Here is a 25,592-nt window from a genome sequence, read left to right on the forward strand (position 1 = left end):
TTCCAGGGCAACCGCTTGTTGCAATAAAGGCCTACCTACCTCAAGGAATGAGCAAAGTCAAACCATCTAACTTAACGCCTTAAGGAACTACAGGAAGATGACAAAGCCCAACATTAGTACAAGAAGCGAAATAAAGATCAGAGAAGACATGAATGAGAGACAGAAAAGAGCAATGACATGAAGGGCTGGTTCTATGAAAAGATATAATTAACAAGCCTTTAGCTAGACTCACCAAGAAAAAAAAGAGAAGGATCAACTACATAAACTCAGGAACAAAAGAGGAGACATTCTAAATGACACCATAGAAGTACAACAAATCGTAAGACACTAAGAACGATTATATGCCAACAAATTGGACAACTTAGAAGAAACGAGTACATTCACAGAAGCAAAGAACCAACCAAAACTGAGTCATAAAGAAATAGAAAATCTGAACAGACTGATTACTAATAAGGGATTGAATCAGTAATCTAAACTCTGCCAACAAAGATAAGTCCCAGACCATACTGCTTCATTGGTGAATTCTATCAAATATTTTAAAGAAGAATTAATACCAAAACTTCTCAAACTCTTCCAAAAAAGAAGAGGGAACATTTCCAAACTCATTTTGCAAGGCAAGCATTGCCCTGCTAACCAAAACTAGACAAAGACACAAAAAAAAAAAAAAAAAAAAATTACAGACCAATATCTCTGATAAACATAGATGCAGGGGCGCCTGGGTGGCTTGGTCAGTTAAGTGTCCAACTCTTGATATTGGCTCAGGTCATGATCTCACGGTTTATGGGTTCAAGCCCCACATCAGGCTCCACACTGACAGTGGAGAGCCTGCTTGGGATTCTCTCTTCTCTCTCTGCCCCTCCCCTACACACTCTCTCTCAAAAAGAAATAAAACAACTTCTTAAACATAGATGCAGTAACCCTCAACAAAATATTAGCAAACTGAGTTCAACAGTACATTAAATCATACACTACAATCAAGTGGAATTTATTTCAGGGATGCAAGGATGGCTGAACATTCTTCAATCAGTATGATATAGCACATTAGCAAAATGAAGGACAGAAATCCTATGATCTAAATAGATGCAGTAATAGAATTTGACAAAATCCAACATTCATTGATTATTAAAAAAAAAACAGTAAAGAAGGGACATACTTCAATATAAGAAAGACCATATATGACAGGCTCACAGCTAGCATCATACTCAATGGTGAAAAGCCTGAAAGACTCTCCTCTTAGGAAGAAACAAGGACACCCACTCTTGCCATGTTTATTCAACACGGTAATAGAAATCCTAACCAGAGGAATTAGGTAAGAAAAAGAAAGATATCCAAATTAGAAAGAAAGAAAGCTTTCACTATTTGCAGATGACACAATATTATATATAGAAAACCCTAAAGACTCCACCAAAAAACATTAGAAATAATAAACAGGGGTGCTTAGGTGGCTCAGTCGGTTGAGCGTCTGGCTTTGGTTCAGGTCATGATCTCACAGTTTGTGGATTCAAGCCCGGGATCGGGCTCTGTGCTAACAGCTCAGAGCCTGGAGCCTGCTTCGGATTCTGTGTCCCCCACCCCTACCCCCCCAGCCCCTTGCTCCTGCCCTGCTTGTGCTCGGTCTCTCTCAAAAGTAAGTAAACATTAAAAAAATTTTAAAAGGAAACAAATTCAGTAAAGTCTCAGGATACAAAATTCACATAAACCTGGCTTCATTGCTGTACACTGGTGAGCAATCGGAAAGAGAAATTAAGAAAACAATCCCTTTTACAATTGCATCAACAAGAATAAAAAACCTAGAAATAACTTTAACCAAGGAGGTGTAAAAGACCTGTACTGTGAAAACCACAAGACCTTGATGAAAAACATGTAAGACGACACAAATGGAAAGAGATTTTGTGCTCATGGATTGGAAAAAGGCAAATTGTTAAAATGTCCATACTCCTCAAAGCAATCTACAGATTCAAGCAATCTTTATCAAAATTCCGATTGCATTTTTCATAGAAACACAGAACAAAGAATCCTAAAATTTGTATTGGAACCATAAAAGACCCTGATTAGCCAAAGCAATTTTGAGAAGAAAAAGCTGAAAACCTCACACTCCCTGGTTTCAAGCTACATTACAAAGAATGCTATAGTAATCAAAACAGTACAATACTGGCATTAAAAACAAACACATAGGGCACCTGGGTGGCTCAGTTGGTTGAGCGTCTGACTCTTGATTTCAGCTCAGGTCATGATCCCAGGGTCATGGGATTGAGCCCTGTGTCAGGCTCCATGCTGTGTGTGGAGCCTGCTTAGGATCTTCTCCCTCCCTCTTCCCCTCTCCCTTCTCCCCGCTCTGCCCCTCTGTCCTGCTTGTGCTCTCTCTCAAAACAAAATAAAAATAAAAACAGAAACACAGATCAGTGGAACCAAATAGAGTCCAAACAATCAATTTACAACGAAGGAGCCAAGAATATACAACGGCAAAAGGACACTCTCTTCAATAAATGCTCCTGGGAAAACTGGAGAGCCACACGCAGGAGAATGAAAGTGGACTCCTATCTTAATATAGCATATGCAAAAGTTAACTCAAATTGAAGACTTAATGTAAGAACCGAAACCACAGAACTCCTGTAAGAAAACATCATAGGCAGTAAGCTCCTTGACAATGGTCTTGGTAATGACATTTTTGGAATGAGTGCCAAGAGCAAGGGCAACAAAGGTAAAAATAAACAAGTGGGACACATCAAACTAAAAAATACTGCACAGCAAAGGAAACCACCAACCAAATGAAAAGAATGGGAGAGGATATTTGCAACGCACATATCTGATAAGGGGCTAATATCCAAAATATATAAATAATGCATCCAACTTAGTGGCAAAAAGGGGGGGGGGGCTGATTTAAAAAGTGGGTAAAGGGCCTGAAGAGACACTTGTCCAGTTAAGACATACAGAGAGCCAAGAGACACATGGAAAGGTGCTCAAAATTGTTAACCATCAGGGAACCACCTTACCCCTGGCAGAATGGCTATTATCAAAAAGATAAGAAATGACAAATGTTGTTGAGGATGTGGAGAAAAGGGAACCCCTGTGTGCTGTTGATGGGAATGTAAGTTGGTGCAGCCACCATGGAAAACAATATGGAGATTTCTCAAAAAATTAAGGGGTACCTGGGTGTCTCAGTTAAGTGACCGACTCTTGATTTTGGCTCAGGTCATGATATCACAGTTGTGGAATTTAGCCCAGCATCTAGCTCTGTGCTGATGGTGCAGAGCCTATGTGGGATCCTCTCTTTCCATCCCTCTCTCTCTCTCTGTCCTTCCCCTGCACTCTCTCTCTCAAAATAAATACATAAACTTAAACAAAATTAAAAATAGGGGCACCTGGGTGGCTCAGTCGGTTGAGTGTCTGACTCCAGCTTAGGTCATGATCTCATGGTTCATGAGTTCAAGTCCCACTTTGGGCTCACTGCTGAGCGAGCCTGCCTTGGATCCTCTGTCCCCCTCTTTCTCTGCCCCTCCCCAGCTCGCGTTCTTGCTCTCAAAAATAAAACATTTAAAAATCTTCTAAAAAAATTAAAAATAGAACTGCCATATTTTCCAGCACTTCCACTTCTGGGTATTTATCTGAAGAAAATGAAAACACTAATTCGAAAACGTCTGCACTCCCACGGTTATTGCAGTATTATTTACATTAGCCAAGACATGGAAACAACCTGAGTGTCCACTAATGATGAATGGGTAATGAAAACATCACACACACACACACACACACACACACACACACACACACACACACTGGAATATTATTCAGCCATAAAAAAGGATGAAATCTTACCATTTGCAACAACACAGATGGACCTTGAAGGCATTATACTAAGTGACATAAATCAGGCAGAGAAAGAAAATACTGTATGATGCCACATACATGGAATTAAAAAAAAATCAAGCTCATAGATACAGAGAATACATCCTGAAACCAATATTATACTATATGTAAACTAACTGGAATTTAAATAAAAATTTGAAACATTAAAAAAAAAAAGAACACACTGATGATTGTCAGAAGTGGGGTGGGGGTGGGGTGAAAAGGGTGAAGGGGGTCAAAATGGACAAATTTCCAACCATTAAATAAGTTCTAGGGATGTAATGTATAGCATGGTGACTGTAGTTAATGTTATTTGAAAGTTGCTGAGAGAAAAAAGATCTCATTCTAAGAAAAAAAATTTTTAAATAGGGTGACAGATGTTAACTAAACTCTATCATGTCGATCATTTTGCAATATATACAAATATCAAATCATTACATTGTATACCTGAAGCTAAAATAATATTATATCAATTATACCTCCATTATACCTCTGAGTAGCAGTAATTCTGGAAAATTCAAACTTTACTGCCACAAGGCTTGAGAATGGAGTAAATGCTCGTAAGTGTTCATCAAGACAGAGTTAATGGTTCTTAACAGAAACCTGAGATCAACCACCTACCTGCACTCAGACTGACCACTTTTCTGTGGGATCCTGGGTGGTCTGCCTAAGCAGGGATCCCCATGCCCTGGGGATGGAGTGGGGGTGCTCTGAGAAGAATCCAGTTCAATAATGAGCAAAAGAATAATAGAGCTTCCTGCTTTCAATTAGAGTCAGGTAGGAGCAGGGTGCTGGAAGAAAAGCAAACTGCTGGGTATTAGATTATGATGTGGACTGAAACCACATATGCCATAGATTCACTAATATTCTGGTGATGGAGGAATGGGATGAAAACCCACTCCTGACAGCATGGCTATATCATTTTTATTAAATTGCTATTAATTTGTTCACTTATTAAAGACCTTTTTTAAAGTTAAAAAAAAAAAAAAGATTGCAGGGAAATTCCAGAGTTTACTCCATTTAGTGCAGTTTGATAGCCCAGTTCTCCCCTTGAGGGAGAACAGTGCAGTCAACGAATCTGATGCCCATGTTATTTAGAAAAGTATGCATGCAGCCATGACTCGGGAGACATACTGAGCACGTTTGATGGTTATGGTTAAAGAGACCTTGAACAGTGTGATCTGACATTCCTGGCTTCTCTTGGGCATAAACAGACATAACAAATTCAGATTAATGTTATATAGCCAGATGGCATTTCTGTAATTGAAATTACAATTGTAATTTAAGTTCTCCATTTCAACAGTTTGAGACCTGACACTTTCTCCAAATGCATACAAAAGCAATATCCATCCCGCCATAACCGTTCAGGGGCAAAAGAGGTTACACCAAAGTCCTATCACTCATTTGTTCCTTGGCTCTGTGGCCAGCCCTACGGGGCAACGGTGAGTAAGAACACGCTTTTCTGCACTGGTGGAGCAACGGGTCCAGAAATGAAACAGTGTGGCTTTAGACCACTTTAGACCCTTGGACACGCCAAGGGTTAGGAGCCATGAGGGACGAGAGCGAGGAGAGTGTTGTGGGTGGTACTGCAGGGAGCAGGGGGAGAACGGCACGTCCTGCACAGGGGAAGGGAGGGAGCACGGAGATGCCGGAGGGCTGGAGGGAACAGGAGCTGTGCAGGGCACAGGAAGGAGTTTCACCTTGGTTCTCGGGTCACTGGGAAATGCTAAGAAGAAGGCGGTATTCTACTTGGTTTTCAAAGATGCCATCGTGTACTATTACATATCCGCCAGAATGGCTAAAATGAAAAAGATGGAAAGTAAGTTGCCGGGGAGGCCGCCGAGCAACCAGAACTCTCCTCCACCGCGGGGGCTTGGCTGTTGGGACCGAAAGGCACACACGTGTTCATCACAAGACGTTACAATACTGGTCGAATAGCCCCAACCTGGAAACCGCTCATACCGCAAGGAGAATGAACAACGTTCACTTCCATGCAAGAATATGGGGAAATTTCACAAACATAATGGAGAAGACGCCAGACACAGAGGAGTACACATGATAATTCCATTCACACAGTTTGGATAATAAAGTACAAAACAAGGGCAAAACTAATCTGGGGTTAGGGTCAGAAGTCACTCCCCTTGGTGGTGGTGGGTGAGTGTCTGTTGGTGACCAGAAGGGAACAGCAGAAAAGGGCTGCCTGGAGTCTGCTAATGTTGATTCTTCATCATTCAGCTTATGCAAGTGCGTTGATATATATACTGATGATAAGTGCTCTTTTCTGCATGTATTTTACTTCAGTAAAAAATTAAAATTGAAAACAAAACCACCAGAGGAGCCTGGCTGGCTCAGTCAGAACAGCATGTGACTCTTGAGCTTGGGATCATGAGTTCAAGCAAGCCCTATGTTGGGTGTAGACATTACTTTCAATAAACAAATAAACTTTAAAAAAAAAGGAAAAAAGAAAAGATAAAGCACCCTGTCAGATTATTCAGGATGTAAATGTAGATGCAGTTGGGCAATTAGAAGCCTACTATAATCTTTGAGACAAGCAAATGCCTGCTGGTTTGAGCCCAATGAGTTCTGAGGATGGGACAAATAAGGGGATGGATGAGAGGTGTTTCTGCAAAGGGAAAAAAGAATCAAGAAAGACTGATATTGGCAACAAGAAATAGGCAGCTGAGTACAAATTAGGGGGAAGGGAACCTAGAAAGAAAAAGAGAAATTCTGTCAGACGGTGATGCTTGAAAGGTTCCTCTTTGAGGTCTGTTTGAACAAGGGAAATATTTCCTTTCTCATGAATCCAACCACACTACATAATTCTTCATAAAATAGTATTTATGTAATCAATTACTGATGCTCATTCATTTTTAGCTTTAGAACTGATTTATGAATAAAGCCAGAAAACTTTTCAGGAGGCTGTTTAAATCAAGAAATTGAATTTGAAATTTTTTTAATTAAAAAAAATTTTTAAGTTTATTATTTGAGAGAGAGAGAGAGCACGCGCACAGGGGAGGGACAGAGAGAGAGGGAGAGAGACAGAATCTCAAGCAGGCTCCACACTGTCAGCGCAGAATCCAGTGTGGAGCTTGATCTCACGAACCATGAAATCACAACCTGAACCGAGATCAAGAGTCAGACGCTTAACCAACTGAGCCATCCAGGAGCACCCCCCAATTTTTTTGTGTGTCTTTGTTGTTTTTTTGAGAGAGAGAGACAGAGCATGAACAGGGGAGGGGCAGAGAGAGAGAGGGAGACACAGAATCCGAAATAGGCTCCAGGCTCTGAGCTGTTAGCACACAGCCCGACGCAGCGCCTGAACTCATGAACTGTGAGATCATGACCTGAGCTGAAGTTGGACGCTTAATGGACTGAGCCACCCAGGCGCCCCCCCCCTTTTTAATTTTTTTTTGAGAGAGCTGAAATTTTTTTAAAAGAAACAATTATTTACCATAAAGAACAACCAGAAACAAAGCGTGTATGTATGTATATTAATTTACATATACATATATCTGTGAATATACACGCATAGGCACCACGCGGATTAGAGGAAGATGACGATGGAGATAGTGTAAAAGTGTCAGCTTCATTGTTTTAATACAGAGGAACTGAGGAATTAAAACGTTAACAGTTGCCTCTGGGATCAAGCAGATACTCCCATATTAATTGAAAAGCTTCTATACTGGCATATGCAAGTATTTACATGATTTAAAACTGGTTTAATTTAAGGATAATCAGAGGAACTCTTGACCTGTTCCCTGAGTTCACAGGAAAATCTGCCAACATGGTTCACACAGAAGAAGGGCCTTTTAGTTTACGCTAATGAAGAGCTAAGAGTCAAAGCCTTCTGCTTTAGGCCACGATTTATACATTATCTCATTTATGCTTCAGAGCATCCCTGCAGAATAGGTATTATGATCTCCATTTTACAGATGAGGAAACTGAGGCTCAAAGAAGATGAGACTTGTCCATTATAATCAGCTCAGGCTAGCCTTAAAGCCTCTCCCCACCCCAGTATTTTCTTCCCCCTCCCCCACCCTGCATTATGTCCCTCACCCCTGGCATCCTACAGATTTATGACTGGTTTTTATTTCCTCGTCTGTTCATGATAGGTATGTTAGGAGGAAGGAATATTCCAGAAAACAAGCTTACCACTGCTAGGCATTATCTAGTTAGGAGTTCCACATTCTGGAAGTGAGCAGCTGATACGAGCCTTCCTGAGAACTCAGGTGGAGGTAGGGCAAGGGGAAGGCAGGGGCAAAGGAGCACAGTAGGGAGGACTGCTTTTAAATGCAACACAGCAGAAAGTAAGTAAGGGAGGTGGGGGGGGCGGGGAAATCATCTCTCCATCTCACAGAACATTTCTCTAGAAGGAACAGACAGAGGTTATCCCTGAGGGGGTGGGGGAACAGGGTAATTAAGGGTTTTAAATAAGAGTGGGATTTTTCTCTTGTATTCTTGGCACTGAAAAAATTTTTTAATTTTTTCTTTTGAATTTTATCAAATGTTTTCTCTGCATTAATTGATGCAATCGATAATTCTTCTTCTGTAGCCTGTTAACATGGTGGTTACACTGATTCATTTTCAAATATTGAACTAGACTTGTGTCCCTGGAATAAATTGTGCTTGGTCAGGGTAATAAATATTTTTATATATTGCTGAATTCTATTTGCTAATGTTTTGTTAAGGAAGGGCATTTGCTTGTATATCTATATAAGCAATATATATTGGCAGTTTAAAAATTATAAATTCAATTACTTTAGTACTAACAAGGTTATTCAAATGATCCTTTATAATGAACGAGCTGTGTTGGTCTGTGCTTTTTTTTTTTTTTTTTTTTTAAGTTTATTCAAGAGAGAGAGACAGAGAGAGCAGGGGAGAGGCAGAGAGAGAGAGTCCCAAGTGGCTCTGCACTGTAAGCACAGAGCCCAAGGTGGGGCTCGAACCTACGAATTGCGGGATCATGACCCTAAACCAACTGAGCTGCCCGGTGCCCTTTAGTTCGTGCTTTTAAATGTACTAGGTGAAGTGGTCAAAGTGATTTCTGTGAGATGTTCCTAGCATTCCCTTACCATCCTTAAGGTCTTCAGGGCCGGTGGTGATGCCCCGTGTCTCAGTATGTTCGTGGTGTTGTAACAGAATGCTACAGACGAGCTGGCTTACAAACAACAGACCTCTCTCTCTCATGGTTTGGGGGCCAGAAGTCCCAGGTCATGGTGGAGGCATATCTGATATGGTGGCCGGAGACAGCCCCCTTCCTGGTTCACAGCCAAGGTCTTCTCACCGCATAGTCCTCAAGTGGTGGATGTGGGAGGCTCCATCTGGAGGCTGTTCTATAAGAGCATCTAACTCATTCATGAATCACCTCCCATTCAACATATGAATTTTGGGGGGACACACACATTAGCAACAATAGTACCCTCTCTCATTCTTGATATTGGTAATTTGTGTCTTCTCTTGGTCTTGCTAGAGCTCTGTTTCAAAGAATTGGTTTGCTGATTTTCTTCTATTTATCACATTTCAATTTCATTGGGTTCTCTCATTTTTTCTTTCTTTTCCTTATTTTGCTCTATATCCTTTCTTTTCCTTATTTTGATCTTCTTTTTCTGGTTTCATATGGGTGGGAGTTTAAGATTACTGACATTTGTTTCAAAGTTTATTTTATTTATTTTAAGTAATCTCTACACCCAACATGGGGCTCAAACTCAACCCTGAGATCAAGTCATGTGCTCTACCAACTGAGCCAGCCAGGTGCCGCAAGACTTTACTTATTTTAACGTAATCATTTAATGCCATATATTTACCTGTTACCATTGTTTTGCTATATCCAACACATTTTGATATGTTATATTTTAATTTTCATTTAGTTTAACTTTTAAAAAATTGCTCTTGGGGTGCCTGGCTGGCCCAGTTGGTGAAGTACACGACTCTTGATCTCGGGGTTGTGAGTTTGAGCCCCATGTTGGGTGTAGAGATTAAAGGATAAAAAAAAAAAAGAAATGCTTCTTTCCAAGAGACAGGTGTATTTGCTGGAGTGACATGGCCAAAATTTGTTCTTATGGTTGGTACGTTAACTTTTGGGGGAACGTAATACAGACTTGCTTTAGAAAAAATGGGTGAGGGGCACATGGCTGCCTCAGCTGGTGAAGCACACAACTCTTGACCTCAGGGGCTGTCTAAGTTCGAGCCCCATGCTGGGTGTAGAGTACTTAAACATAAAAAAAAAAAAAAAAAAAAAAAACTTCCCTTGACTCCTCCTCTTTGACCAATGGATTATTTAGAAGTGTGTTGTTTAATTTCCATATCTTCAGAAATCCTATTACCTTGTGTTATTGATTTCTAGTTTGATCCTACTGTGGTCAGAGAACACATTCTGGATTATTTCTTTTTAAATTTTAAGTTTTTTTGAGGTGTTTTATGGATATAGATATGGCCTCTTTTTGTACATGTCCCATGGACTCTTGAGAAGAATGTGTTTTGCTGTTGTATTCTTTTTTATTTTTTAAAAATGTTTATTTTGATGCAAGTGAGCACAAGTGGGGGAGGGGCAGAGAAAGAGAGAGAAAGAATCCCAAGCAGGTTCCGTGTTGCCAGTGTGGGGCCCCACTGGGACTCTAACCCCATGAACTGTCAGATCATGACCTGAGCTGAAATCGAGAGTCGGATGCTTAACCCACTGAGCCACCTAGGCACCCCTTGATGTTGTATAATATAAATGTCCATTAGGTCTATATGTCCATATTCTATAAATGTCCATATTCTATAAATGTCCATTAGGTCCTTAATGGTGTGGAGTTCCTTTTTTTTTTTTTTTTTTTTGCATCTACACTTATGGTTTTTTTCCCCCAAGTTTTTACTTAAACTCCAGCTAATTAACATACAGTGCAATATTAATTTCAGGAATAGAATTTAGTGATTCATCACTTACATAACAATACTCGGTGCTCATCACAAGTGCCCTCCCTAATCCTCATCACCTATTTCTACCCATTCTTCTGCCCACCTCTCCTCTGGTAACCATCAATTTGTTCTTTATAGTTAAGAGTCTGTTTCTTGGTTTGCCTCTCTCCACTCTGCTCCCACCCCCTCACCATCATATTCATTTGCTTTGTTTCTTAAACTCCATATATCAGTGAAATCATATTTTTGTCTTTCTCTGACTTACTTCACTTTAGCATAATACTCTCTAGCTCCATCCATGTCACTGCAAATGGCAAGGTTTCATTTTTTAATGGTTGAGTAATATTCCGCTGTGTGTGTGTGTGTGTGTGTGTGTGTGTGTGTGTGTGTGTGTACATCTTTATCCATTCATTAGTCAATGGACATTTGGGCTCTTTCCATAATTTGGCTATTGCTGATGATGCTGCTATAAACACTGGGTGCATGCATCTCTTCAAATCAGTATTTTTGTACCCTCTGGGTAAATACCTAGCAGTAAAATTGCTGGATCATAGTGTAGTTCTATTTTTAACTTTTTAAGGAACTTCCATACTGTTTTCCAGAGTGGCTGCACCAGTTTGCACTCTCATACTGGTGTCGAGTTCTATATCCTTGTTGATTTTCTGGCTGGTTGCACTATCAATTGTTGAGAGAATACTGACGTGTCCAACTGTAATTGTGGATTTTCTGTTTCTAATAGTTTTTGCTTCACATAATTTGCAATTCTGTTGTTTGGTGCATATACATCATGGATTGCATTGTCCTCTTGGTGGACTGACCTTCTTATCACTATGTCATGTCTTTCTCTCTCCCTGGTAGTTTTCCTTGCTCTGAAGTTTACTGTATCCAACAATAATATAACCATTCCTGTTTTCTTTTGTTTAAAGTTTCTTTTGTATATCTGTCCCTTTCTTTTACTTTAGCCAACCAATAATGTGACATTTGAAGTGAGTTTCTTGTAGCTTATGCTTGGGTCATGTTATTTTATCCACTCTGGCACTCTCTGCCTTTTAATTGGTATATTGAGACCAGTTATGTTTAATGATATGCTTGGGCTTATTTTGGCCCTTTTCCCCTGTTCTTTCAGCTCTGCATTTCTCTGCCTTACCATGAGTTTCTGAAACATTTTTTAAAATTCCGTTTTGGTTTGCCTACTGTGTTTGAGTGTTTCTCTTTTGTAGACTTCTTAGTGGTTGCTCTAGATATTATATTATGCAACCATAACTTATCACAACCTATTGGCATCAAGATTTTACCAACTGGAGTAAAATATGGAAACTTTACCTCCCTTTTAAAAAGTCCTTTCACCCTTCCTCATTTATAATATGTTGTCTTTTTTTTTTTTTTTCAGTGAACTCTAAGGCCAACATGGAGTTCAAATTCACAAATTTGAGATCAAGAGTCGTAGGCTCTAGTGACTGAGCCAGCCAGGTGCCCCTATCATATGTTGTGTTAATTACTTCCTCTATATGCACTGAGAACCACAGCAGACAAGGTTATAATTTTTGCTTCATCAAATAAAATTTAGAAAACTCAGAATTTAGAAATTTAGAAAAAATCTGTTGTATTTACACATTTTTCCTTGTTCTTTCCACTGTTGCTTCTTCCTTAATGTCCTAAGATCCCTTTTTTCATGATTTCCATTCTTTCCTTAAAATTCTGATTGGGGTAAAAACCACATAACTTGTAATTTACCATCTTTAACATTTTAAAGCGTACGGTTCAATAGTGTTACATATGCCTACATCATTGTGCAATGGATCTTCAGAACTTTTTCTTTGCAAAGATCTTTCAGAACTTTGCAAAACTGAAACTCTACCCATTAAACACTCCTTATCTCCCCTCCTCCAGCCCCTGGCAATCACCATTCTACTTTGTTTCTATGAATTTGACTACTGTAGATACCCTCATGTAAGTGTAATCACACAGTATCTCTTTTTTTCTTTTTAGATTTTACTGTGCTAAAAACACATAAACTCTATCCTAACACATTTTAAGTGTATCGTTGACTTAGGCACAATGTTGTACAGCAGATCTCTAGACCTTATTTATCTTACTCAACTAAAACTTTATGCATGTTGATAAATAACTCCCCATTTTCCAACCCCCACACACCCTGGTAACCACCATTCCAGTCTTTAATCTTATGAATTAGACTATTTTAGACAGTGCATATAAATGGAATTGTGTGGTACTTGTCTTTCTGTGTCTGGTGTATTTCACCTAGCATAATGTCCTAAAGGTCCATCCACGTTGTCAAATAGTGCAGAATTTCCCTCTTTTTTGAGAGTGAATGGTATTATATTGTATGTATATACCACATTTTATGTAACCATTCATCCGTTGATGGACATTTTAGGTTGTTTCCCCATCTTAGCTATTGTGAATAGTGCTACAATGAAAAATGAGAGTGCTAATCTCTCTTCAAGGTGCTGATTTAAATTCTTTTGCATATATACCTAGAAGTGGAATTGCAGGATCATACTGTAGTTGGATTTAAATTTTGAGGAATCTCCATCTTGTCTTCCACAGTGGCTGCACCATATTGTATCCCTACCAACAGTGCACAAGGCTTCTGGTTCTTCCACATCCTTGCCAACACTTAAAAAAAAATTTTTAATAGCCATCCTGGCAAGTATGATATTTATTTGCATTCTCTTGATGATTAGTGAAGAGCATTTATTCATGTATCTGCTTGCCATTTGTGTATCTTTTTTTGAGAAATATCTATCCAAGTCCTCAGCCTATTTTAATCAGGTTATTAGTTTTTTTTGTTACTGAGTTATATAGTTCCTTCTATAACTTGGAGATGAATCCCTTAGCAGAGAAATGGCTTGCAATATTTTCTCCTGTTCTACAGGTTGCCATTTCACGCTACTGATTGTTTTCTTTTGCAGAAGCTTTTTAGTTGGATGTAATCCTGTTTGTGTCATTTTGTTTTTGCAGCCTGAACTTTCGGTGTCATATCTGTGAAATCACTGCCAAGACCAATGTCATAAAGCTTTTCCCCTCTTTTCCTCTAGGGGTCTGTGTATGTATGTGTGTAATCTCTATGTCCAAAGTGGGGCTCAAACTCGTGACTCTGAGATCAAGAGCTGCATGCTCTACAGATTGAGCCAGCCGGGCACCCCTCCTCTAGCATTCTTACAGTTCAGATCTCATATCTAAGTCTTTGATTCATTTTTGAGTTGTTTTTTTATGTATGAATAAAGTTCAGGTCCAATTTCATTCTGTTACATGTGGATATCCAGTTTTCCCAACACCGTTTGTTGAAGAGATTATCCTTTTCTCATTGTGTGTTCTTGACATCCTTGTTGAACATCAGTTGACTATATGCACATGGATTCATTTCTGGGCTCTCTATTGGGTTCCACTGATCTACATGTTGGTATTTATACCAGTACCATACTGTTTTGGTTACTGTAGTTTCAATATATAACTTGAAATCAGAAGTGTGATGCCTTCAGCTTTGCTCTTTCTCAGGATTGCTTTGGCTCTTCAGGACCTTTGGTGGCTCCATATGAACTACAGCATCACTCTATTTCCGTAAAAAATATTTTTGAAATTTTGATAGGCACTGCATTGAATCTGTAGATTGCTTTGGGTAGTATGGGACATTTTAATAATATTAATTCCTCCAACCCGGGAACATGGGATGTCTTTCCGTTTGTTTCATTTCTTTCATCAATGTTTTATAGTTTTCAGTATGTAAGTGTTGCACTTCCTTAGTTTACTCTTAAGTATTTTATTCTTTTTGGCGCTATTGGAAATTGAATTATTTTTCCTAACCCCCTTTTCAAATAGCTCTTTGTTAATGTATACAAAATACAACCAAATTTTGTGTGTTGATTTTGTATCCTGTAAGTTTACTGAATTTACTAGTTCTTTAAGTTTTTAAAATGAAGTCTTTGGGGGTTTTCTCTATATAATACTAAGTTGTCTGCAAACAGGGATATGTTTACTTCTTCCCTGCCAATGTTGATGTCTTTTATCTTTTTTTTGTTTTGTTTTGTTTTTTTAAATCTAACCTCTCTGGCTAAGACTTTTTAGCCTTAATGAAAAGGTATAGAATTTCAACAAATGCTTTTTCTGCATCTACTGAAGTGATCTTGTGATTTTATCCTTTATTCTACTGATGTCCTGTTGGATTCAGTTTGCTAGTATTTTATTGAGGATGTACCCATCTATATTCAGTAGGGATATTGGCCTGTAATTTTCTTTTCTCATGGTGTGTTTAGCTTTGGTACCAGAATAATGTTTGCCTATAAAATGAGTTCAGAGGTGTTTTTATCTCTTTAAGTTTTTGAAAACTTTTGAGAAGGACTGGCATTAATTCCTCTATAAGTGTTCGGTAAAATTCACCAGTGAAGTTACTTGGTCCCAGGCTTTTCATTAGGTGGTTTCTGATGACTGATTCAATCTCTATACTGGTTATGATTCTGATTAAAGATTTCTATTTCTCCATGACTTAGTTTTAGTAGGTTATATGTTTCTAGGAATTCATTCATTTGTTGTAGGTTATCCAGTTTGTTGGCAAATAACTGTTCACAGTTATCTCCATGATTCTTTGTATTCACGTCTTAAGTTGTAATGTCTCTTCTCTTGTTTCTGACTTTACTTGCCTTTCTCTTTTTTTCCATAGTCTAGCTGAGAGTTTGCCAATTTTATGTTTTCAAGAAACTCTGTTTCATTTATTTTTTTCTATTTTCTCCTTTTAAATTTATATCCACTTTAATCTTTGTTATTTTCTTCTTTTGGCTAACCTTGGGCTTGGTTTGCTTCTTCCTTTCCAGCTTCTTTCTAGCTCTAAGTGTAAAGTTAGATTGCTTTAGGTCTAGTCGTGTATCTAGGTCATGGTTTTTTATTCATTTAGCCACTCTATGTCTTCTGGTAGAGGAATTTAATCCGCTTACATTTAGAGTGATTATTGGGGTACCTGGGTGGCTCAGTCAGTTAAGCGTCTCACTTTGGCTCAGGTCATGATCTCACGGCTCGTGAGTTCGAGCCCCGCATCAGGCTCTGTGCTGGCAGCTCGGAGCCTGGAGCCTGCTTCGGATTCTGTCTCCCTCTCTCTCTGCCCCTCCCCACCTCGTGCTCTGTCTCTCTCTGTCTCTCAAAAATAAACATTAAAAAAATTTTTTAAACATTTGGAATGATTATTGATAAGGAAGGACTTGCTATTTTTAAAGCTAAGGAGGTTCATTTACAGCAGAGATAGGAGGCTGATATGATAGTACTCAGACTTGTTTTTTCTCATCCCCTTTCTTCCACTTCTACTAGGCTGCTAGGGGTCTCCTAGGACTCAGAAGTGTGTGTATGTGCATGTGTGCATGTATGTGTGTGTGTATGTCCCACATCCTGGGCAGTGCTCCCCACCAAAAGCCAGGGACTTAATGGAAATTTATGGAAACATTAAAAAAAATTAAAAATCCAAGCCACTTGTCTGTTAAAGTTAGGATAGGCCATGACCTAAGGAATCCAGACACTTTCCTCTTCCCCAGGGCCCAGAATCTTGCCCTGAAATCTGTTCCAACAAGAACACTGAAACAAGAAATGTCTTTTCCTCCCCCTCACCTCTCTGAGTTTGGTGGTGTGAAACTGAAGGCGCTGGCCAGGCTGCCTTGACAAGGTTGCTTGATACTGTGAGTAAGGGGAACGTAAGGGGGTTAGGATTTCTGATTGCAGGAGCTCCTCGACTGCTCCTTCCTCCAAAAAATCAGCTTCTCATAGAAGGTTTCTAGCATGGCCAGGGAGCTGCTGGCAGTCTCCAGAAAAGGGCTGCAATCCTTGGGACCTGAGCACCATAGTTGTAGGGACCACCTTTATCACTCACACAAAAGTTTCTCAGATTTGGGCTGGCTTGTTTATATCTCACTTTGTTCCAAAAGAGGATTGAAAGTGGTTTCCCCTGGCTAAGCCTTGTGCCAGGTGCTACTGGTAGAGGAGAGAGGGAAGATCCTGTCTCTGTCTTCTGGGAATTGATGTCCAAATCACAATCCTAGACTACTCCTAAATTCCCATTGCTAATAGTGTAACCACTAAAAAAAAAAAAAAAAAAAAAAAAAATTCAAGGCATAGAGATATGGCTAAAAAGCCAACAGATAAGTCAAAATACAATTAAATAGTTAACCCAAAAAGAAGGTGGGAAAAGAGGGGCAAAGAATAGAAAACAAAAGGGGAAAAACACCCAACCGTATCAATATTACATTAAATATAAAGGACTAAACATTTCGATTAAAAGAGAGTTTCTCAAACTGGATAAAATCAAGCCAGTCTTTATATATGAAAACATAGACAAGCTGGAAGAAAATGAGATGCCAGGCAAAAAGTAAGCATAAAAAGACATATTAATATTGGTAGACTTCCAGACAATGAGTTTTTTCAGTGATAAAGGACATTTAATAGTGATAAAAATGTCAATTCATCAGGAAGATGTAGCTAGCCATCATGAATTTGTATGCACCCACATCGGAGGATAAGACCTCAGTGAGGATAAACTTAAAGTCTCAGCCATGGGATACTGTGTACTGGGAGTGCGGTTTAGCCCCAGCAGCTGGGACAGGATTTGTGGGTCCCCTGTGGGCTTGGACTTGCTCTGCTCATAAAGTTTCAGGAGTGACCCGAGTCTAGCTGAGATAACCAGAAGGCATGAATAAACCAGGGTCCCTAATTTGGAAGCAAAATATGGGCCAGCTGGCTCTCGGGCATGCCACGGAACACCGGGCCTTCGGACTGCGAGCCCTCACCTCCGCTTCTCACCGTCAGCCTGGGAGGTCTCACAGACACCCTGGAGAGGGACAGGTCTGCCCACTCAGCAGGAGCCGTGAGGCCCTGGTCCTGCCTGTCACTGAGCCTCATGTCCTCTCCTCCCTCACTCTGAAACCCAGCCATGGCTTCCGTCAGACTAAGAGTATGTACTGTTTCCAGCACACAAACGGCTGGTAAGCCCTTCTCGACCTTATGCCTGCTCCTGCTTCGAGGCTGGCTCAGCAGGGGCAGCTGGGTGTCTCAGTCGGTGTAGTGTCCGTCTCACGGTTCCACGGGTTCGAGTCCCGCATGGGGCGCTGCGCTGACAGCGTGGGGTCTTCTCGGGATTCTTTCTCCTTCTCTCTCTGCCCCTCCCCCACTCACGCTGTCTCTGTCTCTCAAAACAAATAAGTAAACTTAAAAAAAATTAAAAAAGAACACCTGGGCTCAGCAGCTGAAAGTTAAACAGAATGACAGCTGTGCTAAGTGAAGGTGAATCTTGAGGATCAAGGGATTGAGTTAATAACTGACCAGACGATTTAAGGGAGAGGGAGGGGACATCGAGTGGGGACTGGCAATCCCAAGATGGTGGGTTCAAAGTACCCATTTAGGTTGGATTCGGGTTGCAGGTGGGTGACAGGAGTGACTGGGAAAGACAGGAGATGCTGGTCAGATTGTGAGCTGCGACACTGAGACATTGACAGCACACAGTCTGCTTCATGCTGTTATCTTCCAAGGCGTTAAATGTTTCACTTTAAAATGGACAACGTATTCACCTAAATGGTACCAAGTCCCTATTTTTCCTCTAGAGCAGTTGAATAGCGTTTCGATAATGAGATTGTCTCGTATCCCCAGGAGCGGCCTTCTAGCAGTTGGGTGACTTAAATGCTTGTCATTCTGAAAGGGCAGTGACTGACCAGGCCCCTGACGGCCTGGGCTTCCTACACAACATCCCTGAGGTCTGACCAATCTGGATGAAAGATAAAGCTCTACAGCAATGAAGACAGGAATGGGGCTTTTGCTTTTAGGGTATATTCCTTACTCTTTAATATAATAAACTGCCTGGGGCACCTGGGGGGCTCAGTCGGTTAAGCGTCCGACTTCAGCTGAGGTCACGATCTCGTGGCTTGTGAGTTCGAGCCCCGCGTCGGGCTCTGTGCTGATGGCTCGGAGCCTGGAGGCTGCCTCCGATTCTGTGTCTCCTCCTCTCTCTGCCCCTCCCCTGCTCATGCTCTGTCTCTCAATAACAAATAAACGTTAAAAAAAATTTTTTTTAATGTGTACATAATAAACTGCTAAAATTCTTCTTGGATAGCCTCTGGGACAAATGAGTTGCATAATAAGATTTTCAAAAGTCCCTCCGAACTGGCTCTGGCATTGAAAACGAAAGCAGGAAACAAAGCAAGTTTGAAAATCAACAGAACCTACCGGCGAGACGGCCTAAGCCTACAAGTTAAAAGTAGGGCGCGTCTAAGGAAGGCCTCGGAAACTGAAATGTTGGGAGCTGAGACGTGATGGTCACCTGGCTTTGGACCGGCGGTCACGTCCCTCCTCCTGCTCGCAGATCTTTACAGTAAGACACAAAAGCCGTTTTCCAAAATTCTGAGTCTGTGGAGCTTTCCCCCCAGTAGTAACTGCCTCCTCTGATCTCTGCAGGCTGGGGTCGCGGTCCCCGAGGGGGACCCCAGAGAGGCCTGTCCCCAGCTCTGTCGAGAGACAGCACCGTCTGAAGCTCCCTCAATCCCTCAATAAGGCGGGCCGCCCGCTGGCCGGCACGGGGCTGCTCTCAGTGGCCGCCTGGCTCAGCATGACGCCTGCGGGGAAGGGGTGGGCAGGAGCCACTGGGCACACTCACGGCCTGCCGGCCTCTAACCTCCGGGTGCACTGCGGGCACAGGCGCTGCACACGGGCGCCGTCTGCACAGGAGACGCGCATTTCTCCCCAGGCCCGCGCTCTCACCTGAGGGCTGCCCCCGTCACAGTGCCTAGCGCTCCCGGAGCACGGTATCCCCAAAACGAGGATCCAGGCCACCTCTCCAGAGTTTCAGAGTGAGCATCAAGTTGGCCTCTCCTGGTGAATTTTTTTTCATTTTTGAAAAAGTTTCATGATTTCTCTTAAGTTTATTCATTTTGAGAGCGTGCGAGTGGAGGAGGGGCAGAGCGAGGGAGAGAGAGAATGCCAAGCAGGAACTCACAAACCACCAGATCACAACCTGAGCTGAAGTCGAGTCAGACGCTCAACCGACTGAGCCACCAGGTGCCCCTGATGACCCGTCTTTTATTCTCTGGGGCCTAGAATAGAGCCTGGCACGTGGTGGCCAACAGGGGTTCGTAGCCTGAATGGGGTGAAAGTGCAACAGACGCAATCCAGATCGTTCCTTGTTCTGTCCCGGCGACTACGCATTATCAACGCTAAGCTTGGACTGCAACTGCCACTGTTTCCCTGCTTTTCCGCTAATAATCCTTCTTAGTTTTTATTTGGGGCTCTTGGACTTTTGGCCTTATTATAGCTCATCTTTCATTCTAAGTCCCATTTCTAGAAGGAGCTTGTAGAAGTTCAGGGACAAGATGGAGAAGACTTTCAGTCGCCAGTGTCCCTGCTGGGAGAACACCTGACATCTGTCAGACGGACCCACTCTGTCGCCAGCGGGCCCCACACTCCTCGGGAGGCACAGAGCTAGTAGGAGGTTTGCTGTGCCGGGTGGGCCTCCACTTGGGCCCCTCCACCCTGATCTGAGATTTCTGGTGGATGCTGATGAAGGCCTGGGAGTCTGAGTGCAGGGTACCTCAGGGCAGGGCAGCAAGAACGCTGAGCAGCCAAGAGGAGGGGTTGAAGTGGGAAATAAAGCACAGGGCTCCTGAATTTCCCATCTCTGAGAGCCTGGGGGTCAAGGGGGATAGGAGTAGAGAGGGTCAAGTCAATTATAAAACTGGATCTGAACTAATTTGGGAGTAAAGGCAGCACTACAAAATTATCTGCATTCCGTATGCAGACATGTAGGGAGGGAGACAATTTAGAGGGTTTGGATACAATCTGACTCCAGACCCTTCACAAAAAAGAAAGTACCAGAGCTGTCCACGTCCAGCTGGACTTGTACCTGGAGGGAAAAGTATCCAGAGGAAATGTGACCATAAGGAAAACTGGTGGGGACGCTAACTCAAGGCCAAAGGAGTTTGAATGACGTTACAAAAACTTCTAGCCCCTGAGGAGAGAGCAAGTTTCAAAGACCACAGTTTCCGTAGCTTAAGAAAAACCTGTGGTGTGCCTCAGGGGGAGGAGAAAGACCAGACTCCGTGGAGGCCAAGAGATCTGGGGCCTCTGAGCAGTCGTGCGACTTCGGGCAAGTTTCTTAGCTGCTCTGAGCCGCAGGGTCCTCACTGCTAAAAAGGGGACGTCCAGAGTGCCTCCACCCAGGGCTGTGGGGGGATTAAAACGAGGCAGTGTGTCCAGGGGCACAGCACAGCTTACACGGGCTCGCCCAGTGAACGCAAGGATGCCTTCCTTGTCCGGGCTTGCTCGCCGTCTAACGGCCGCTCGTGAAATGTGCACGAGAGGTCCGCATGGCCAAGAGTCTCGGTGACACTTTTCACGGCTCATTTAGGATCCTGCGAGGTATTCTCATGCCCGTCCCCCTGTAGATATATGCGAGCAGGTATGGAATGCACGTATGACACAAGGATGGCCTCAATCTCTTGTCTAGATCTATCATCGAAACACGCTAAGTTCACCGTCCCTGAGACGATGACTGTGAACGGAGTGGTAAGGACGCGGGTCTCTAGACTAGGTTTGCATCGTAAAATGAAAGCAGGAACATTTAGATACCCTGCCTCCCAAGTTAGCCCAACTAACAGATCTTTGAAACCAAGAATGATGGCGCCTTTACAGAAAGGAAAACCAGAGAGACTCTCGGTGCCAGGGGAGAGCTCTTTCGTCCCTAAGCGGCGCATAATGTCACGAAAATCCCGAACTCACCAGGGCTTGCAGCTTGGGACAGTGGACGGAGAGCTGGATGAGAGTGCTGTCGGTTATCTGCAGACAAACACGCTGTGTCAGTGTGGCTTCTACGCCAGAACCTAGCGCCCGATTTGGGCTTCTCCTGAACACGAGGATCGAAGGTGCAAAATGGAACTGAAAGCTCATCGCCAGCACACCCGGGCTGGGGGCTCCTCTCACTGCAGGCAACCTCAGACCTGCCCACTCGTATGGTCACTAAGCTGCTCTCTGGGCTCTCCCCTTGGGCCCCACGAGGGCCCAGGGACAGGGGACACACAGGAAGTAGGTAAGGAGGGTCCCCCAGGATTCTCCTCTGTAGAGTCACCCCATCACTGGACACGCAAGCTTAAGTCTCCCTTCGGCTCTGGGAAAGACATATATATTTCGATGTCTGCAAACAATGGAGCTGAACGTCTCAGCTGTAGCCGGGATGGCTGAGAGGAGCCCAAGGTCCATGCAGCCCGCTGTCAGGCCCTCATGGGTTCCCAGGCCCTGAGACGCACATGGCGGCAGGCGGGGTGCACACAACAGCCAGGTGGGGTGTGGGTGAGTGGCTGAGGCCCGCCGTCGGGACTGAGGGGCCAGCGCTAGCAGGGCTTGTCAGGAGTCTACTCACCAGGACGCATTCTTCAAGATCCATCTTCTCCAGATCGTGGCAATTCTGAAAAAGCCAATAAAACCACCCCCACCATGCGGTCAGTGGTCAGGGCAGCACTGGTGGCGTGTGTGTGTGTGTGTGTGTGTGTGTGTGTGTGTGTGTGTGTGTACTGGCCCCGCCTCCCTTACTCTCCTCCAGGAAGGGGCGTGCCCTGCCCCTGTGTGAACCGGCCCCGCCTCCCTTACTCTCCTCCAGGAAGGGGGTGCCCTGTCCCTAAGCTGACCCAGCAAGCCAGCACTTGTGAGCAGTGCCTCCTGAATCACACTCACTTAAACGGGAATGCGGCTGCCCTGGGCTGCGCCTCCTTCTCTCACCCCGAAAGGTAGTGGCCTCCACCTTCCTAGCGGCTCATGGATATCATCCTGTACATTTTAGCCACAGAAGAGGCTCTGGGAAGGCATGGGGCGTGGTGCTTGGGCACAGTGTGGACAGGTGAAGGTTAGGGGAGGAGGAAGGGAGCATATCACCATCCCCACAAGGTCACGGGTTCCCGGCAGCAGGCCAGAGGGGACCTCCATGATGGTCACGTCTGCCAGGTGAGGCGGAAAAGGGAACAGAGGCGGGGCACAGCCCACCTGGAGGAGGCACCAAGAGGCTAGGTCAGGGTGCGCGGGGGGAAGGGCACGTACCGCAGGGAGGACGTTCTCGTTGTGGTCCCACCTGACCAGGTGACAGTGAGGTCTAGACTGCTCCAGGACCTCCTGCGGGGCCACCTGAGCTTTCTGGGACAATGGGGAAATGCACCCTGTGCCCGTCATTCTACTTGGCAGAATACCAAGAACACCACTTGGTCAACTCTGTGACGGGACACGCACTTTGCACACTCCAAAACCACTGCGAGTCCTTTGGAAGTGAGGGCGGTGAATTACAGTTGGGTTTTGTTTTTTGAAAGCTCTGCCTTACCCGAGCTAGAAGTGTAAAGCCTGCATCAGTCAAATGGGAACACCGAGCAGCCTCCAAAATCCTGGGATGCGAAGTGCACGGGAGGAAAAGGTAGTGACTGGTTAACAAGAGAAAACAAACTTTATGATGCACACTCTTGACTTTCTTCTGCTGACACACCTCCGCTTCTGGAACAGTCCTGAGGACTGCTGTCCCCTGCCCAGATGAGGGGAAGGAGGCTTAAGGAGACACGTGGCCTGCTCTACGGCCCAAAGTTCCAGCCCAAACTTGGGAGTGAACCCAACAATCTTTCCACAAAACCAGGACATTGTTGCTGCTGTTGTTTTTAAGCATTATTCCAATATTTGTTGAATGTTTCGTAAGGAGGCTCGAGCCCAATGCAGGACTCAAACTCACAACCCTGAGATCAAGACCTAAGCCAAGATTAAGAGTCAGACACCTGGGGCGCCTGGGTGGCTCAGTCGGTTAGGCGGCCGACTTCGGCTCAGGTCACGATCTCGCGGTCCGTGGGTTCGAGCCCCGCGTCGGGCTCTGTGCTGACAGCTCGGAGCCTGGAGCCTGTTTCCGATTCTGTGTCTCCCTCTCTCTCTGACCCTCCCCCGTTCATGCTCTGTCTCTCTCTGTCTCAAAAATAAATAAACGTTAAAAAAAAAAAAATTAAAAAAAAAGAGTCAGACACCTAACCAACTAAGCCCCCCAGGCGCCCCCATCTAATATTTGTTGACTTTTAAACACAATTAAAATCAACTTTTACTGAACAAAATCGTCTTGATATAGACTGAATTTAACGAAATTCCCAGTTACCGTAAAGGCAATTTTAAAAATTTGCAGCCAGTGAAAAAACATGAGTTAATTCTCAATGCCCATGCTTAACAGGGACAGGGGGATAAATAACACTCTGAAGTTAAGTACTCCCTTACAGCAGTAATTTTGACCACCTTCTGACAACTTTTGATCATCCACATTCCTTCCCCTATTCAAAAATATCAAAATTCCCCAGAATCATCCCTAATGAAAAGACAACAGACAGTCCTCAGAAGATGGGAAACGGGCCGAAACAGGGGAAAAGGATCAGTTTCACCGACAAGTAAACAAGGAAAGAAGTATCTTTTTTCCGCCTCTTGCACAGGGGTTAAGATGACCGGTTCTGAGGTCAAAGTTTCAAGTTCAAACTCTACTTTCACGTCCTACTCATCATGTGACTCAGTATATTATGTGATTTTCCTGGAGCCCCGGTTTCTCCTCCGCCAAACAAGTGGGAATAGCAGCGCATGTCTCCTAGAGATGTGGGGAGGATCGAATGCGGTGACGATACGTGAGTTCAACTGACGTTAGCGTTAGCATTTTGCTGCCATTATTAAAGTCTTAAGATTCGGGGCGCCTGGGTGGCGCAGTCGGTTAAGCGGCCGACTTCGGCTCAGGTCACGATCTCGCGGTCGGTGAGTTCGAGCCCCGCGTCGGGCTCTGGGCTGGCAGCTCCGAGCCCGGAGCCGGCTTCGGATTCTGGGTCTCCCTCTCTCTCTGACCCTTCCCCACTCACACTCTGTCTCTCTGTCTCAAAAATAAATAAACGTTAAAAAAAAAAAATTAAAAAGAAAGTTTTAAGATTCACAGTACTTCTGGAGGATCAGAAAACCAATCGTTTTTGTCAAAACGAGACCTCCTTCTGCTAGGGAAGATGACAGATAAAGCGACTGTGATCTCCCCCCACTTCTGTCCATTTAGTGACCGGTTTGGAGGAGAATCTGGTAACGTCTGGATGTGAGGCTATCGTGGTGACACCGTCAGGGCACTCTGACGTCAGCGGCCGGGACAGGATGGGGCAAATCAGGCGGGCACACGGGTGAAGTCCGTCAAGAAGTTGCAGCTCAGACTCCGGGCGGCGAACTGGGTTACGCTCGGTCCCGCCCCAACCCGAGGGACGAAAGCCGCCGCCGACCGGCCACCACCTCCTCCGTCCCCACCCACTCCACCCGCTCGCGAGCCTCTCCCTTCCTGCGGGGGGGCCTCCGGCCGCGGGCTCCGGGCTGCGAAGCCAAAGCGCGGCGCACTCACTGGAGTCGCGGGCAGTTGAGAGCCAGGGCTGTGAGGGAGGCGTCCGTGAGGTGGCTGCAGCCCGAGAGGCACAGGGCCTGCAGCCGATGGCAGCCGCGGCAAATGTGCACGACTCCTTCATCCGTCACGCGCTGCGGAAAACCAGAACAGGAAGGGGCGTCAGAAGGCACCGGCGACACCGGAGGGAGGGCAGAAAAACGCGATCTAGTGCCGGCCGGCGGGTCTGGGCTGCCAGTTACTAGCATTTCACCCTAACGATTTAAATGAAACAAGGTGAGGGGCGCCCGGGGGGGCTCAGTCGGTTGGGCGGCCCGACTTTGGCTCGGGTCGTGACCTCGCGGTCCGTGGGTTCGCGCCCCGCGTCGGGCTCCGTGCTGACGGCTCGGAGCCCGGAGCCCGTTTCAGGTTCTGTGTCTCCCTCTCTCTCTCTGCCTCTCCCCCGCTCATGCTC

At 44.0% G+C, this 25,592-nt stretch overlaps 1 protein-coding gene across 8 annotated transcripts in view; it reads right to left on the minus strand.

The window, feature by feature from the left end:
- The window catches only part of FBXL2 (F-box and leucine rich repeat protein 2), a 113,033-nt gene that overhangs the window by 6,346 nt on the left and 81,095 nt on the right, over positions 1-25,592 (minus strand). For 4 of the 8 annotated variants that reach the window (XR_004344065.1, XM_032594634.1, XM_030330137.2 and 1 more), the window contains 4 exons: positions 25,142-25,272; positions 23,087-23,147; positions 22,142-22,186; positions 21,505-21,561 (listed from right to left, as the gene is read on the minus strand). Coding sequence is in view for 7 of the 8 variants with exons in the window: in XM_032594634.1 (XP_032450525.1) it covers positions 21,505-21,561; positions 22,142-22,186; positions 23,087-23,147; positions 25,142-25,272 (294 nt within the window). In the remaining variant the exon portion in view is untranslated. Of the gene's footprint in view, positions 1-21,504; positions 21,562-22,141; positions 22,187-22,454; positions 22,759-23,086; positions 23,184-25,141; positions 25,273-25,592 lie in introns of those variants that run through there. The other 4 variants (XM_030330138.1, XM_032594633.1, XM_032594632.1 and 1 more) reach the window with 2 other exon arrangements.

Source organism: Lynx canadensis, chromosome C2, assembly GCF_007474595.2.
Source record: "Lynx canadensis isolate LIC74 chromosome C2, mLynCan4.pri.v2, whole genome shotgun sequence".
NCBI lineage: Eukaryota > Metazoa > Chordata > Mammalia > Carnivora > Felidae > Lynx > Lynx canadensis.